Source organism: Ambystoma mexicanum, chromosome 10 (genome assembly GCF_040938575.1).
Source record: "Ambystoma mexicanum isolate Mex_15411 chromosome 10, UKY_AmexF1_1, whole genome shotgun sequence".
In the NCBI taxonomy this organism is placed as follows: Eukaryota; Metazoa; Chordata; class Amphibia; order Caudata; family Ambystomatidae; genus Ambystoma; species Ambystoma mexicanum.
This window is the reverse complement of record NC_090932.1, coordinates 1622990339-1623004666: the sequence shown is the minus strand read 5'-3', so window position 1 is coordinate 1623004666 and position 14328 is coordinate 1622990339. Positions and strand designations below refer to the sequence as shown.

At 44.6% G+C, this 14328-nt stretch overlaps 1 protein-coding gene across 8 annotated transcripts in view; it reads left to right on the top strand.

Moving 5' to 3' along the window:
• Positions 1–14328, top strand: part of CHFR (checkpoint with forkhead and ring finger domains) — an 893929-nt gene that overhangs the window by 263852 nt on the left and 615749 nt on the right. For all 8 annotated transcript variants that reach the window (XM_069620002.1, XM_069620000.1, XM_069619998.1 and 5 more), the window contains 2 exons: positions 3849–4061; positions 6214–6378. In XM_069620002.1, coding sequence (XP_069476103.1) covers positions 3849–4061; positions 6214–6378 — 378 coding nt within the window. The remainder of the gene's footprint in view (positions 1–3848; positions 4062–6213; positions 6379–14328) is intronic.

Sequence of the window (14328 nt, the reverse complement as noted above, 5' to 3'; positions counted from 1 at the left end):
GTTCTGGGCAATACAAGAAGGGATCTCTGTCAGCAGTTCATCTAACCGGAGAGCTAAACACAGCGGTGGACGCTCTGAGCAGGCAGATCAGTTTCCCACGAGTGGGAAATAGCTCAGGAAGTCCTTCAAGAGATCTTCACCCTTTGGGGAACCCCGCAAGTGGATCTATTTGCGACCAGTGTCAACAGTAAATGCGAACTGTACTGCTCGAGGGAATTTCCCCCTAGAGGCGCTCTAGGGGACGCGTTAGTAGTGGAATGGGAGTTTCCACTTCTGTATGTGTTTCCTTCAGTCCCGGTGATCCCTCAGGTAATCAGGAGGTTGGAAAGTTCAGGAAAACCATGATCCTAATTGACCCGGATTGGGCCAGGAGAACGTGGTACCCCGACCTTCTGGACATGTCCATCTGCCCTCCAATACGTCTTCCAAGAAGAGAGGATCTTCTCTCGCAAGAGGAAGGTCACGTTCTCCATCCAGAGGTCAACACATTCAACCTTCACGCATTGGCACCTGAGAGGTTGAGATATAAGGATTGAGACCTTCCGGATGACGTCATGGAGATCTTGCTTTCGGCCAGAAGGCCAGCAACAAAATCTCTATCGGTGTCGTTGGAACAAGTTCAGTAACTGGTGCAGAGATAAGAATGTGGACCCGTTTCAGTGTAATATTCCCACTATATTAACTTTTTTTTATAACACTCGGCTAATCTTGGGTTCCAGCTTGGCACAATAAAAGGTTACTTAGCAGCGCTATCCATTTTTAAGCGCTCCTCAGAAGAAGAATCTTACTTTAAGATACCCTTTTAATAACTCAATTCTTAAAAGGTCAAAATAATGTGTTTCCTCCAATGCCTTTTCAAGTTCCTGTGTGGGATTTAAACTTGGTACTAAAGTTCCTCACATGCATTCCATTTGAGCCTTTGCATTCTTGTCCGTTAAGGCTCCTTACTTTTAAAACAATAATTCTTGTGGCAATTACATCAGCCCGCAGGGTAAGTTAATTGCAGGTACTTTCTTGCGGGCCTCCTCACACCATCTTTTATAAAGATGAAGTGGTCCTTAGAGTAAACCCCTCTTTCTTGCCAAATATTGTCTCAGATTTTCACCTGTCACAAAAAATAACACTGCCTACATTCTAACCTCCTCCTTACGCAAGTAAGAGGAACGGCTACATAGATTAGATCCTAGAAGAGCTCTTAGCTTCTATATTTCAAGATTGGCAAAACTACATCAGTGCGACCAACTTTTTGTGGGATACACTGGCCGCAAATTGGGACTAGCCGTGACCAAGCAAACATTATCTAGATGGATAATTTTGGCTATAACTGAATGTTATAGATTGGCTGGGAGGGCTCATTCAACCAGGAGAATGACAACTTCAACAGCACTTCAAAGGGGTGTCCCTGTGCAAGATATTTGCGCAGCAGCCACATGGTCATGCATACTTTTATAAAACATTATGCTCTAGATTTGACTTCTTCACAAGGAGGTCTGTTCGCTAAATCAGTACTTCATTCTGTACATGACTCAAATTTCTGTGTTCCCACCTCCAACACAAAACTGCTTTGGGAGTCCATCTAAAATGAGGAATACGTGAGAGGACACAATCATTCGAAGAACAAGTTACTTACCAACTGTAACGTTCTTTCGATTGGATGTTCCTCCCACGTATTCCTCATCAACCCTCCCAGCCTACCCCACTGTACAGTCTACGTGGTAAACACTCTAAATTCTTTTAAGGCTTGGGTCAAAAGAGGCACGCCATTAACTACAATCCAGTGGCTAAAATATAAGAAAAAACAGAACTGAGGCTAACGGGCGCGCTTGAGGCATTTATACAGTGGATGACGTCGACGCTCCACAGAGGCCGCCGAGGGACATTGACGTCGCAGCTTCGAGTGGAGCTCCCTCTGGTGGAGAGAGAAAAAATTTCCGAAGCAGCAAAGCTGAAGGTAAGGATATATCTAAGATCAGGAATAGGTGGGAGGAACATCCAATCAAAAGAATGTTACAGTTGGTAAGTAACTTGTTTTTATTGTGATGAACAGTTATTAGAATGCAGCTTCCCACTTTTGGCACATTTGTTTCTTTCATTTAATTCAGTACTTTGCTATATATGCGACGTGTGTCATTCAGTTCAGTATTTAATATTAATCATGCAGTTTGTTTCATTCAATTTAAGTGAACAACATGTTCCGTTTCATTAATTTGGTGTCACTCTTTACAGTTATTTCCTGGGGCTTTGGTATTTGCGTAGCTCCCCTTTTCGGATCTCTATTTTGCTCAAACTTCGTTGCCACGCACAGCTCCCCCTTCTTGTGTGAGGCTTACAGTTCCATACAAAGTCTTTCAAGAATGAGTTTTCATGCATGCGATAACTCAAACTATGTATCGCTTCATTGTTCTATTAACGGCTTTCAAAAGTTCCAGCTAACGCGTCTTTCTCCTCTACGTGCTTGCTCTGTTACTCTGTATTCACTCGCATAAGACACATACCCCTGGGCTCCTACATTAGCCCAGAGGAACAAGCAATATATTTTTATTTTTTTATTTTTTTTGTACACCACCTCAAACGGGAGTAACGTGCCTCCCGGTCCCTTTCATGAACTTCTCTGGCTCCTTGGAGGCACGGCTTCCTCACCACGCTTCCTCTTGCTGCTTCAACTTGCAGACCTTCAGCGTCTTGGCTTCGTCCTCCTCTAGCTGGTCCTGTGTAACTCTGGCCGTCCCACTTGCCTTTCAGCTTGCTCTCCCTCAAACTGCCTTCTCTTCCTCTTGTCCCCGCCTTTATACACCTGTCTGGGATTAATAGGCTGCTGGTGTAGGGTAAGGGTCCGCCTTACCTGACCATAATTGAGTCCATGCCAATATCCTATTACCACTTCTGGGATAGGGGTTCCTTTCAAATAGGAGGATCTATAATACTGTGTCTCACCTACGGGCCTCTCACCTCCGATCCCTGAAGACCCTCTATTCAGGTGATCCTCCCTCCTTGTCCACTACCAGGGGCAGGTTCCAAAAGCTATGGCCTTTCCCTGGCCACCTGTATAGAGGATCCAAAGGGAGTAGAAGTGAGAAGACCCTCAGGTTTCTCACAGGATCCGCCAGTGACCTTGTCATCTTTCTTCTGAAATAGTACTGTTTCGCTCCTAGGTGCTACCTGGGTGCTTGCTTTGTTGAATCAGACTCCTCCTGAGCTGTCTGAGATACTTTGGGGTGAACAACACAATAGTGTTCTCCCTGGACTAAGAACATTGGTCCTTTGGACTAAAATCCTCCAGGGGGTCTAGCTGACCGCCCTGCACCTTCTTTTAACTAAATATTTTACCTATTTGCATCCGTGAAGAATCCTGCTAAATTTGACAACTTTGACGTCTGCCTTCTTTTGTTCTTCCGCCAGTGGACCCTGGTCAACCAGTGTCCCAACTGTCCTGGACTCTCATCTCCAGATGATAGAGCTGCACATTTTAACACATAGGCTGCTTAAAGGTTACTTACCAGTGGCCGTGTTTCATTACCTTAAATGTTGGTTAAATCATTGATTTGGTAGCTTGTGTGCTATTTATTAAACTTTTGGGTAATCAGGCCAAACCTAAGAGATGGAGCACTGTACACCTAAGAGAGTCTTTTTCCTGTCCTACCATGGGTGGACTTAATAAAACTCCATAACAGGCGGGAATGCAGAAAAAAGAAAATCTCATCACTTCTTGAGTTGCGACTTCTAGAACTGTACACACTGCCGTAGGTTGAGTCTAAACTAGAAAACTGCTTTTTTCTGTTATCTGTAATCAGTTGTTAATAACCGCAATACATGAATGATATGTCTTCACTGCCATTTTTGTTTTCTAGATGACACTGAAGAAAGCATGTGTCTTCTGACCAAAGATACCTCAAGTTCAGAACTGGTTGATGGTGAGAACCAAGAGCTTCCATCCTTGGCAATCCCCCGACTGTCCTTTGAAGAACCACAGCCATCAACCTCTACATCTACCACCTTTGGCCCTGCACCTACCTCGACCTGTGAATTGTCATCCTCTGGGCAGCTTGCCTTTGCTGCTTCAGGTACAGTTTCCTGGAAAAATGGGGTGATTTCTAGCATTGTAGCAGTGATGGTGCTTGTTGAGGGGGCTGTGCATAACAATCAGTTCGCACAACACAATTGATTATGTATGTATTAGATTCTCCATCATCCCAGATCTTCAAAAACCTGCTTACTGTAATACTTTTTCTCCTCTTCCACTGGTGCCTCCCCTCAAAACACTGGGTCTATGCGCCTCATTTGACACATTTAGTTTGTAGAAAATGCATCCCTTTTATAGGATCCTGCCTTTAAATATCCACCGCTAACACTTAAATATTGGGATATGTATTTCCAGAGTGTCTTTCATCACTCTTAATCCTTCAACTTGGAACATTTGGTTAACAGAGGATGAAAAAAGAACTTGCTTAAAAAGGATTGTTTGGAAGCCAGTCGACTCTCACAGTTTTCTTTATTTTATATTTCTCGAAAGTTGACCAGACCTTGGTACATATGAAACAGGATCATCCACACTCCAATCAAACAAAGGCATGACTAGTGGCATTTAAAGGCACAGGTGAAGTCTTTGAATATTTGCATTTGGTGCCTCAGTTTTAAATGGTGATTCCCCCGCTCATCTGTGGCAGAGCTGTATAGTGGACTGATCTGGCAGCAGCATTCCTAAAGGATTCAAGCGCAAGAGGAGAGAGACGTCTAGCTGAAAGAGGGGAGAAGGGTACAGTGAAGAGAGTGCAAACAATAACATAGCGTGCAATAAGCAAGAAAGGGTTTTGCAGAGGAAGGAATGTTAAAGTGTAGAAAAAGGGTTGAAGGGGAGAAAGTGAGGCGAGAGACGGTTGCATCGGGGAAGAGTGTGCAGTGAAGATGTGTGCAGAAATGAAGAGCACTGCGAGAGATTGGTGGATTGTAGATAGTACAAATTCTGCAGCAATGGAAAAATGTGTAAGCAGAGGTGAGACAAATGTACTGCATTGCGCAGACGCAGTGGTGAACGAGAAATGGGAGAGGCACGAGAATGCTGGTGGTACAAAGGAGGGAAAGTAGGGTCTCCCGAGGGGGCGGGAGCGATCCAGAAACGAACACCTTTGAGAAATGTGAGCCGCAGAGGGAGGAACGACGGGCGACCGGTCAGGGTATCAAGGGGCACAGGGAAGAAGGGGGTGTGTAGACACGAAAGAGGTATGCACACGACAATGTGGTGCAGGAGAGAAACGAGTGACGAAGACGGGGAAATGGATATAAGTTATTGAATGAGAGCGATATAGGCAAACTTTGGAAAGGGGCTCATGAGGAAAGATGCATAGATGGAGAGTGCTGTGCAGCAATGAGGAAGCGTGAAAGCAAAATGCACACGGTAACAGCAAGAAGGAAAGGCTGGAGAGGGAGAGAGATGAATGGGAAATAGGGCAGGTGTAATGCAATAGAGAGGTAGTGATGCAGGTGAGAATGGGGTGTGCTGGGTGTGGTGCAAAGGAAGAGAGCAGTATAAAGGGAGAGCCATGCATTCAGAATGGTTGAAGCAAGAGGCTTGTGGAGCTAGAGGTGCATGTGGAAAATTAAGTCTGATACATGAGAGGTGCAGGGAGAGAAGAGACTTGAGGATGTGGGTGTAGATGAGGGGCTAATAGTATTGTCAAAATGGAGTGGAAATGGACGCATGAGTGAAGAGAGATGTGGTTATGCTGGTGGAGATTGCAGCTAGTACACTCTAAAACATTGAAACTAATTAGTTTAATGGTGTACAGAAATACACAACTGATTGGTTAACCGTTGAGATTTCAATGTTTACTTTTTACATCCCTACCCATCCGCATGTAGTACGAGGGAGATCTCCGACACTTTCCTCTTTAGACAGGCGACTGCCAGCCCGCTTTCCTGGCTCAAGCATGATCTGCACTCCTATACCCTCCATGAACTGATGAGCATTTCTGATCGAAGTAAAATCATATGTTCTAATCTTATCAGTGGCAATGATAATTTCTACCTACTGTACCCACTTCTTTGCCGAAAGGTTACCTGGGAAATAGCTCTTTGCAAAAGGGTTCAATTTTAGAATGTTTCTGTTTTAAATTGAATTTGTTTTGCTGCATAATCTTTTTCTAAATTAACTAGACAGTGGTGCTCAGTTTTCACCCATTGCATCATCAGCTTTAAGTACTATCTTGTGTTTCCTAGGGCTGAAATGTTCCTCGAATCCAAGTCTTCCTAGGCCCTTGCATGCAGACACAGCAATGTCTGGCGTGGTTTCAGGTGGGCGTGACAAAGGAGCCAGACTCTTCTCATCTACCTTGGAACTGGAAAATAAGGGGCTGGAGCCTGCAAGAAAGAAGCTACGTGGAGGTTGGTCAATTCAGATACTATACGATAGTTTTCAGAACATATGTATCTTTGTTCTTCTGAACATTCTGTAGTCGTCTGGCTACACTCATGCTTCTACTGCACATTGCGTTTTGGTGCTTTTTCACTGGACTGGATGGCTGAAACTTTTTTGGAATAGGATCCAATCTTCCATCTTTAATTCATTATTGTTTAAAGTATACACATTTGATCAGTAAACCTCTATTGGCTTCATGACTGTGAATAGAGATGTATGTGTCTCGGTTGGAGAAATTGCACCTAGTTTGAGGGATTGCCTAAGGGTCTTTGGGGGAAAAGTGACAGTTTCGGGAGTAATAAGATGACTTGCTGAGACTTTTCAGTGACTTTTGTTTACGATAGTTAGGGTGGAAGATAGATTGGTTTTCGGAAGAAGCTGCCATAGGTTGTGCAGTCGTTTGTGTCCTGTGGGGAGATGGTGCAGTGCCCTAGTGGTTATAGAGAGCAGCAGACCGCTTGGATCAAGAAGCTATGATATGGCAGTTGGATTACATCCGGTACTCTCAAGAGAGGGCACGCCAGTTTGATAGATTGAGGACTGTACGTGTTGAAAGTAGACTCCGTCCATGGATGAGGAATTGTCACTTGGAGGTTGCACCAAGAAGCTTGTGTGATGTGGCAAAGACTTGCCATTGGATAGCCTTTGTGATGATTAAGAAAAATGCCAAACGGTCCCAAAAGCTTCTCACACTTTATGGTTTGTGAGGGACGTCTGACGTATGGATGAAGGTCCTGTAGTTGCCACTTGTGATATGTGGCTCCATCTCCCGATGCCATAGTACAAATGTGCCATTTGTATCGTTCACGTGAAACCCTCTTGTGGCAAGGACCTGAATTAATCATTCACTCTGCACAGGCTTATTTCTGCTGCAGTAGTAAGTTTCCAGAGGTTGTCTGTGAGAATGAAAGCCCCCGGCTATAATTCTGGCAAGAACACATTACTTTTGCTTCTTGACTGATTTAACAGCCCCTTGGCCCTAATGAGTCTTAATCTGAGACCATATCGGGGACATTAATCTTTGATATGCCCCTGTGAGATCCTTATCTGTGTTTTGGTGTCTCAATGACAACCAATCCCCTGTGTTGACATGATTCTTACCACCCCTATCTGTAGAGCACCCTCCACCCCTAGGGGAGTGTCTAAGACCCCCACCCCCGCACCCAATCAGGCGCTGTGGTAGGTATAGAGATGGGGGAAAAGCATATAACGGTCACTGCATTAGCAAGGAAAGTAAACAACAACTCCCTGCAGTGAGTGACTGCTCACGTTCATCAACGCAGGAGAGATTTACTAATGTCACTTTATTTTCTATTGATGGTCCATTGCTCATGCCTTCCAGTTACCTTTTGTGTATATTAAGCCATGCACCATATATAACCTATCAATACATAGTACATTTAAATAGATGCCCCACTCTTAAAGTTCATGTTAAAGCGCTTCTTGACAAAACACCTAATAAAGAACACTCAATGAATGCTTCTTACGTGTTCATGTATAATGTACATCTTTTAATAATTCAAAATAAAGAAACAGTGCTACCATTATGGTGACTACACACACACTTAAAATGCAAAATGTCCTTAATGAATAAGCAGCAATCATTGTCTATTCAATACCAAGAATGGCCAACCTTCTCCAAGATATCATAGCCAACTTGAAAACTGCATGCCTCACCAGGTCTGGCTAGGCAACCTCACACATCTTGCTAGGCAATCTTCATAGAAGTACCTAAAGCAACTCCTGTGTCAATACCTCAATGCCTTTCTCATTGTGATATCAATGAAGGGTAAACAACCTCTCATACTCACCACCTGTAGAAAGTAAGGAGAATGAGGGCTGGAGAAGACTGGATGCCTGGGACAGTCTACAATCCAAGAAAAAGGGTCCAAAAAGTCAAAAGCCACCTAACGAAGCACCATGATTTTTTTAAATCAGAAAAATCCAAATGTTGCCATAAAGCTTTAAAAAAGAGTACAAATAGAACAAGAAACCATTTCATGTATTTCCTTTTTTACCGTAAAAGAAATATCATCATTCTCTGTTGGTACAACATGATTCCTATTATAACGGGTCCAGAGGCTCTGGCTAGAATTTGCTTCCATGTATGGAATGCGGCTGCAGTACATTTAAGAGACTGCACTGTATATGTAGCTCCAGACCTGTTCAGTACTCGAGGATTCAATACTGAAAATCATGGTAGAGTAGCCCTTAATATACAGATTCAATAGCTTGGGACAGCTGGTAAATAGGTGCCGTGTGGTTTGAACTTCGCTAGTATAGACACAACATATACTATCCCCATACGGGATCCCAGTCCGACGACCCAAAGCCTCACTAGTGGTAAGAATATTAAAACACATATATATAATAAATCTCCTAAATTGGTAGCGGTAGGGCTTTACTAGGTATGTACGAGGTGTGTTCTATTTGAAACCCTTTTTAGAAAATTCAGAGAATCTGGTGTTAGTATGCAGCCGGCATAGATTGAGGTCGGCAGCCCAGACTTCAATATGTCTTAAGTTTTACAATACCGGCAGGAGAGTACATCATATTTGTGATATCTATGTTGATTTCACTCAAGAAATGGGAAGTGGAAGCTCCCTAGTCCCGAAGGTAAGGATTGGTAGTATTTTGATTAGTGACCCGCAATAAGACCCTTCAGTGAATCTGTATTAAGATTGGTGGATAAAAGAGAGAGCAAGAATTTAGTCAATAGATACCATTGTGCTCGTAGCGAGGTGACGCCAAGTTCCAGTCCAAGGGCTTCAATAGGGACTGAGTTGGGTACCGCCAAAATAGAGCAGAGAATTTTTTCCCCCAGCGTCTCCAACCATTTCGTTTTAGGCTCAGTATCGCAATTGTGCCATATAATATCCCCGGTACCACACTTGTTCTGTAAATAGAAATCATACCCAAGATATTATATCCACCTTTTCTTCCAACAAAAAACTTTCTGAGGGTCCATCATTTTTTTTAGAACCTTGGACATAGTATACTCTCCATAATACATGTTATTAGGACAATCTTTGACAGGAAAGCCAAGGTATAAATAGCTTACAACAACTTCCAATGCCACTTCTCCCACTTTCCAGATAAAGGGTGCCCCCCCAATCCCCTTTTTTGTACCAAAAGTAACAATTTTGGTGTTTATTCTGTAGGGGGTAGATAGACAGGGCCGTAATAGAGCGTGGCAGACCAATGGGAGCGCGGTCCAGTAAAACTGTCGTCTGCATAGCCGAGCCATAGTACTGGAGTACCACCCAGTTTGGGAGGAAATTCATTTTTTTTTACTACTAGCTAAAGGTGCCTGTACTTTGCGCAGGTTCTATAAACGGACATGGTAACACTCATCAATTGTTGCAATCACAGAGCAGACGTGGACGTGTAGGGGAGGGGAGAATTGGCATGCTTCAGCATGATGGCACCTTCTGTCTGCTCTCCCCACCTGTCGCCTCACCCTGATGTGGTGCACTATGTTGCAGTGCATTGCGGTGCAGTTATCCCGGAAACTGTGTGTCCCAGGGCCTTGAAACATGTTTTCAAGGACTCATGTGGACCTTGAATTTCTGTTCCTCTCGTCCAGATGCTTGAAATGAGCACTGGCAGGTCCTTCTACGACCACCTTGATATCTTGCCGCTTCTAGGCAACTGTCGCTTGAGTTCAGGGGCTGTAATCCTGGGAACAGGGTGGTATGTCCACATATAATGTAGCCAGTGACACCCGGAGTGTCCTAACGGGTAACTGTGCAAAATATGGTGCAGATTGGTGGAACCATGGACCTTCACGTGTCAAGGTCCCTTAGATTGTTTTTTCCCTCCATCATAGTCAGACAAGAGTTGCAGAGTTCCTTTTTCTGGCTAACGCCATTACTTATACAAAGTTTAAAAGTTAGACTTTCTTTCTGTCCTTTCGACGACCGTACACTGCAAGATCTTTGGCGATGGGTTTCGAGGACAAGACTATTTGTCGACGATGACTCCCGTCTGGACAATCTTATCTGTGGCCTACCTAGGCCCCCATGGGCCTCGGCCTTCTATAGTAGGGAGGTCATAATTCAGCCCAATTAAAGAATGCCTATTCCCCTTTACTTCCTTTTATTCCGCCAAGCTGCCATCTTTCTATTCTATGGAAAACACACCATTTAAATTCTATCCTTCCTGTAACAGGAAGTTTCTCTGAAAGATTCACACAGAATGTGTAACCTTTGCCTTGCTCGGGATCATTCCAAAAAACAGTGCAAGTCCTGCAGACTGTTTCGGCCAAAAAACTTTAAAGGACCGGAAAACTAAATTCAGGCCCACCCTGGACTTCGAGGGAAACTCCAGCGATAGCAGCATTGGCGTCCTAAGTAATGCCGAGGGCGATCTGGATCCGATGGATGTGCACACGCGTGCGTCCCTCCGACTCCAAGAGGCAGGCCGGAGGTTTTGCTACGCAGACGGCGTCTCAAGCACTCGGTGCATGCTACACTAAACGCACACCCCATGGATAAGTCAACCACGTCGTCAATTGATAAGCCACACACAGTGTCGATGGGAAGGTCCGCATAATCCTTGTCCTCTGAGCCACCGCGTTGGCCACATGAAAGGCCCCCGAAACAGACGCCAAAGTCTGTTTCCGACTCCGCAAGCAAATCGGGAAAGTCCTCTTGATCTGCCGAACATGCGTCGAAAGAAGCATCACCGACGCCTGCTGAAAATGTAAAAATGTGTGAACTCTTTAAAAAAAAAACACATCTCAGACACTCTCCTCAAAGCAAAGACGTTGAAAAACTCTAAATCTTTGACACCCTATCCTCAAAATCACAGGTTTCAAAGGATAAAGACTACTCTGCCCCTAGTGACACCCTTCTCAGGGGCAATGCACCACAAACAGCCCCCTGCTTCAGAGCCTTTGTCTCCACCTGCTCTCACAGTGTTACAAATCTCCTCCCAATGGACCCCGGAACAGTTTGGTAGGGTTATGAGGAGAATGTCTAGTTTTGTTGATTTGTTTGGATGAACACAGAGATCAACTTACCAACCTCTAAGGGCCCCCTCAAGGCGAAGCAACTAACAAGCAGCCATACGCCAAAAAAGCCTGCCTGAACCGAACACAACTTAGTACATCGACCTATCAAGACATCTCTGATGACCTATACTATTATGACACTCAAGGTTCCGAAAACCTAGGCTCATTAGCCGACTGTTAGGCAAGATTGTGTGCAGTACCCTTTGGGTGCACTACAGCAACCTTGGCCTCCTGGCAACAGGAACCTATCCTTTGGTATAAGTCTGTACTACACAGGTTGGTAGTGCGGCGAGCAGCCAGTCTTATCTCAAGAGGGGTCAATGTGAGCAGTAGGGTTGTAACAGAGTTTCACAGTGACAGTTATTCAAATAAACACACTCAAGGTTTCTTGATTAAACAATTATTAATTTATTTAACAGTCAATTATAGAAGTCTTCTTAAGAAGGGAGCAAAACATGTAACAATTATAACACACTTCCAGACACACTCTTAGTCTCTCTAAATCAGATGATACCCATTGGGGATGGCACACAGAGACTTCCTACACCCTCAGGTGACTTAAATAGTTAGGACACTGTGGACATTGATTTATCACTGGTACATTTAGAGCAATACTAAGTTTGGTGCAAAGGTTAGATAGGTAAAAAAAATATTAACAAATAATTCATAAACAGGTAAGTACTTTTTAAACCTTTCCAATTTCAAGTAAATGTAACCCTTTACTGAGGGAAAGTTGAAGACGCAGAGTCAAAGGTAAGAAGAGTCTCTCAGGGAGCCAGGGCAGCCAATGTTAGTTGAAAAATGTCTAGGGGAGCTGAAGATCATCTTTGCATGCAAGTAAAAGTCTTGCACAATGTTTTTTTTAGAAATGTTTGTAGAAATAAGATTCACTTGAAGGGCCACATGCTGGGAGGCTTGTGAGGGGCAAAGATGAAAGCAACTCTGCAAGGTTAACCAAGACAAGTCTCAACTGAGAGCAAGTAAGGCTATACCACAAGAAGTAAGTTCTCTTAGACTTTACAGTACCTTTGGTTAGAAGAAATGGTTCCAGTTGGCTTCTGTTCCTGTACAGCTCTGCAGATCCTGGTGTTCCTGGGCCTCAGTCTTGCGGACAAGAGGGAGGACATCTGGGGACTCCTGCACTGCAATGGGAAGGTCAGTGTCATGGCCACTGGCCCAAGAACACAGACCCTGCACCATCAGGGGATGGGGGAAAGGAGTAACACAGCTCTATTTCGTCCCTTTGGGACAATCAAGCACAGGGGCCTAGCTGTACTCAGTCCTGGCGCCTTTGGTGCCAGGCTCATGAACAAATGTAAACAAAGACGTTTATTTTGTGCAGAAGTTATGTTAATGTTAAAGGATATTTGAACCGCGCACTATCACCACCGCAGTGGTCCCCTGGCGCTCTGGCGGCTCTGAAAGTGGGAGGGGGGGGGGGGGGGGTGAGTTAGTGGGAATAAGCTGGAAAAGTGCAAGAGAGCAGTGATTTGCTTTGGCAGCCTCAGCCCGGTGGGTCAGTTGGCTGGGCTTGGGGTGTTTTACGGTCCGTAGTCGTTGTGTGCTGTTGTGCAAGTCTATGTGCGGTTTGTTTTGTTGTTGTAGTGTAGTGAAGTTTGTGCGGATTGCTGCGTTTTAGGGTTGTGGTTGTGTTTGCTTAGAGTTTGAGCGGCTTATGCAGAGAGATGAGATTGTTAGTGGATTGGTTAGTTGGCCTTTCTGTCCTTGCAATTATGTCTAGGTGTGATGCTTGCTATCATTCACTATTCCTTCTGAGTGTGTGGTGCTTGCTAATTTCAAAATTCTGTCTGGATGTGAGGAAGGCTAGTGATCATGATTCCATTCGGGTGTTGCACTTGTCATCATTCACAGTTTCATCTGAGTGTGGCACATGCTAACATTCACATTTCTATCTAGATGCGATGCAGGCTAAAGTCACGAGTTCCTTTTAAGTGTGGTACATGCTAGCATTCATAAACCTATCTAGATGCAACACAATCTAGAGTTACGGATTCCATCTAAGTGTCGTACGTGCTAAAATTCATAATCCTGTCTGGATGTGACACAAGCTAAAATTGAGAATTCCATCTAAGTGTGGCACATACTAACATTCATAATTCTGTCTAGATGCGGCACAGACTAAATTCACAAATTCCATCTGTGTGGCACATGCTAACATTGGCAAGTAGTTAGGTTAGTATGTAATGCAGGCAACATTTATAGTCCAGTCAGCCTTGAGTAGATTTAGGTTGGTGGTCACAAATCTCTCTAAGTATGCATGGTGTGAGACTATGGCAATCCACAATATCGAAAAGTAAGGTAGAGTGTCAGGGGCTTTTTGGAGTAGATTAATTGCTCTACACCCCACCCGTGCCACACTTAGTTTTTTTTGGTGTCTGTTGACTTTTGGCTTCCCCTGACGCCTGCAGACACATCTTGGAGCCGCTAGTGTAGGAGCCACCCTTTGTCTAGGGTCCTTAGCCAGAGGGGCTGCCAGGCAGAGGGCTGCCTTGGGAGGTTCATTTAAGATTGGAGAGCCAGCCAATCACAGGTGGAGGGAGGGCTGGGAGGCGGGCGGAGGGAGTGAAGTACAGCCAGCTTCGAGGGGATGTCCAAACTAGTTCACTTTGGAGTTGATTGGTCCCACCATCTCAAGTGGAGAAGTCGTCCCTGCAGGGCTTCTCTAGTCTAAACGAATTCGGAGCTTCAGCACAGCAGCAGTGCTTCACCGGGTAAACCAACAGTCCAGGAGTTGTAGCAGGTGTCTCTTTCAAGCTTCGGATTCCTTCATCCAGTGGTCGACTCTGCCTTCCAAGCCAAAACAGCCTTGCCTTTTATGCAGGTTTCTCCCATTCATTCCAGCCTAGCTGTCAATCACACGGCAGGGTGGCTGTCCTTGCCG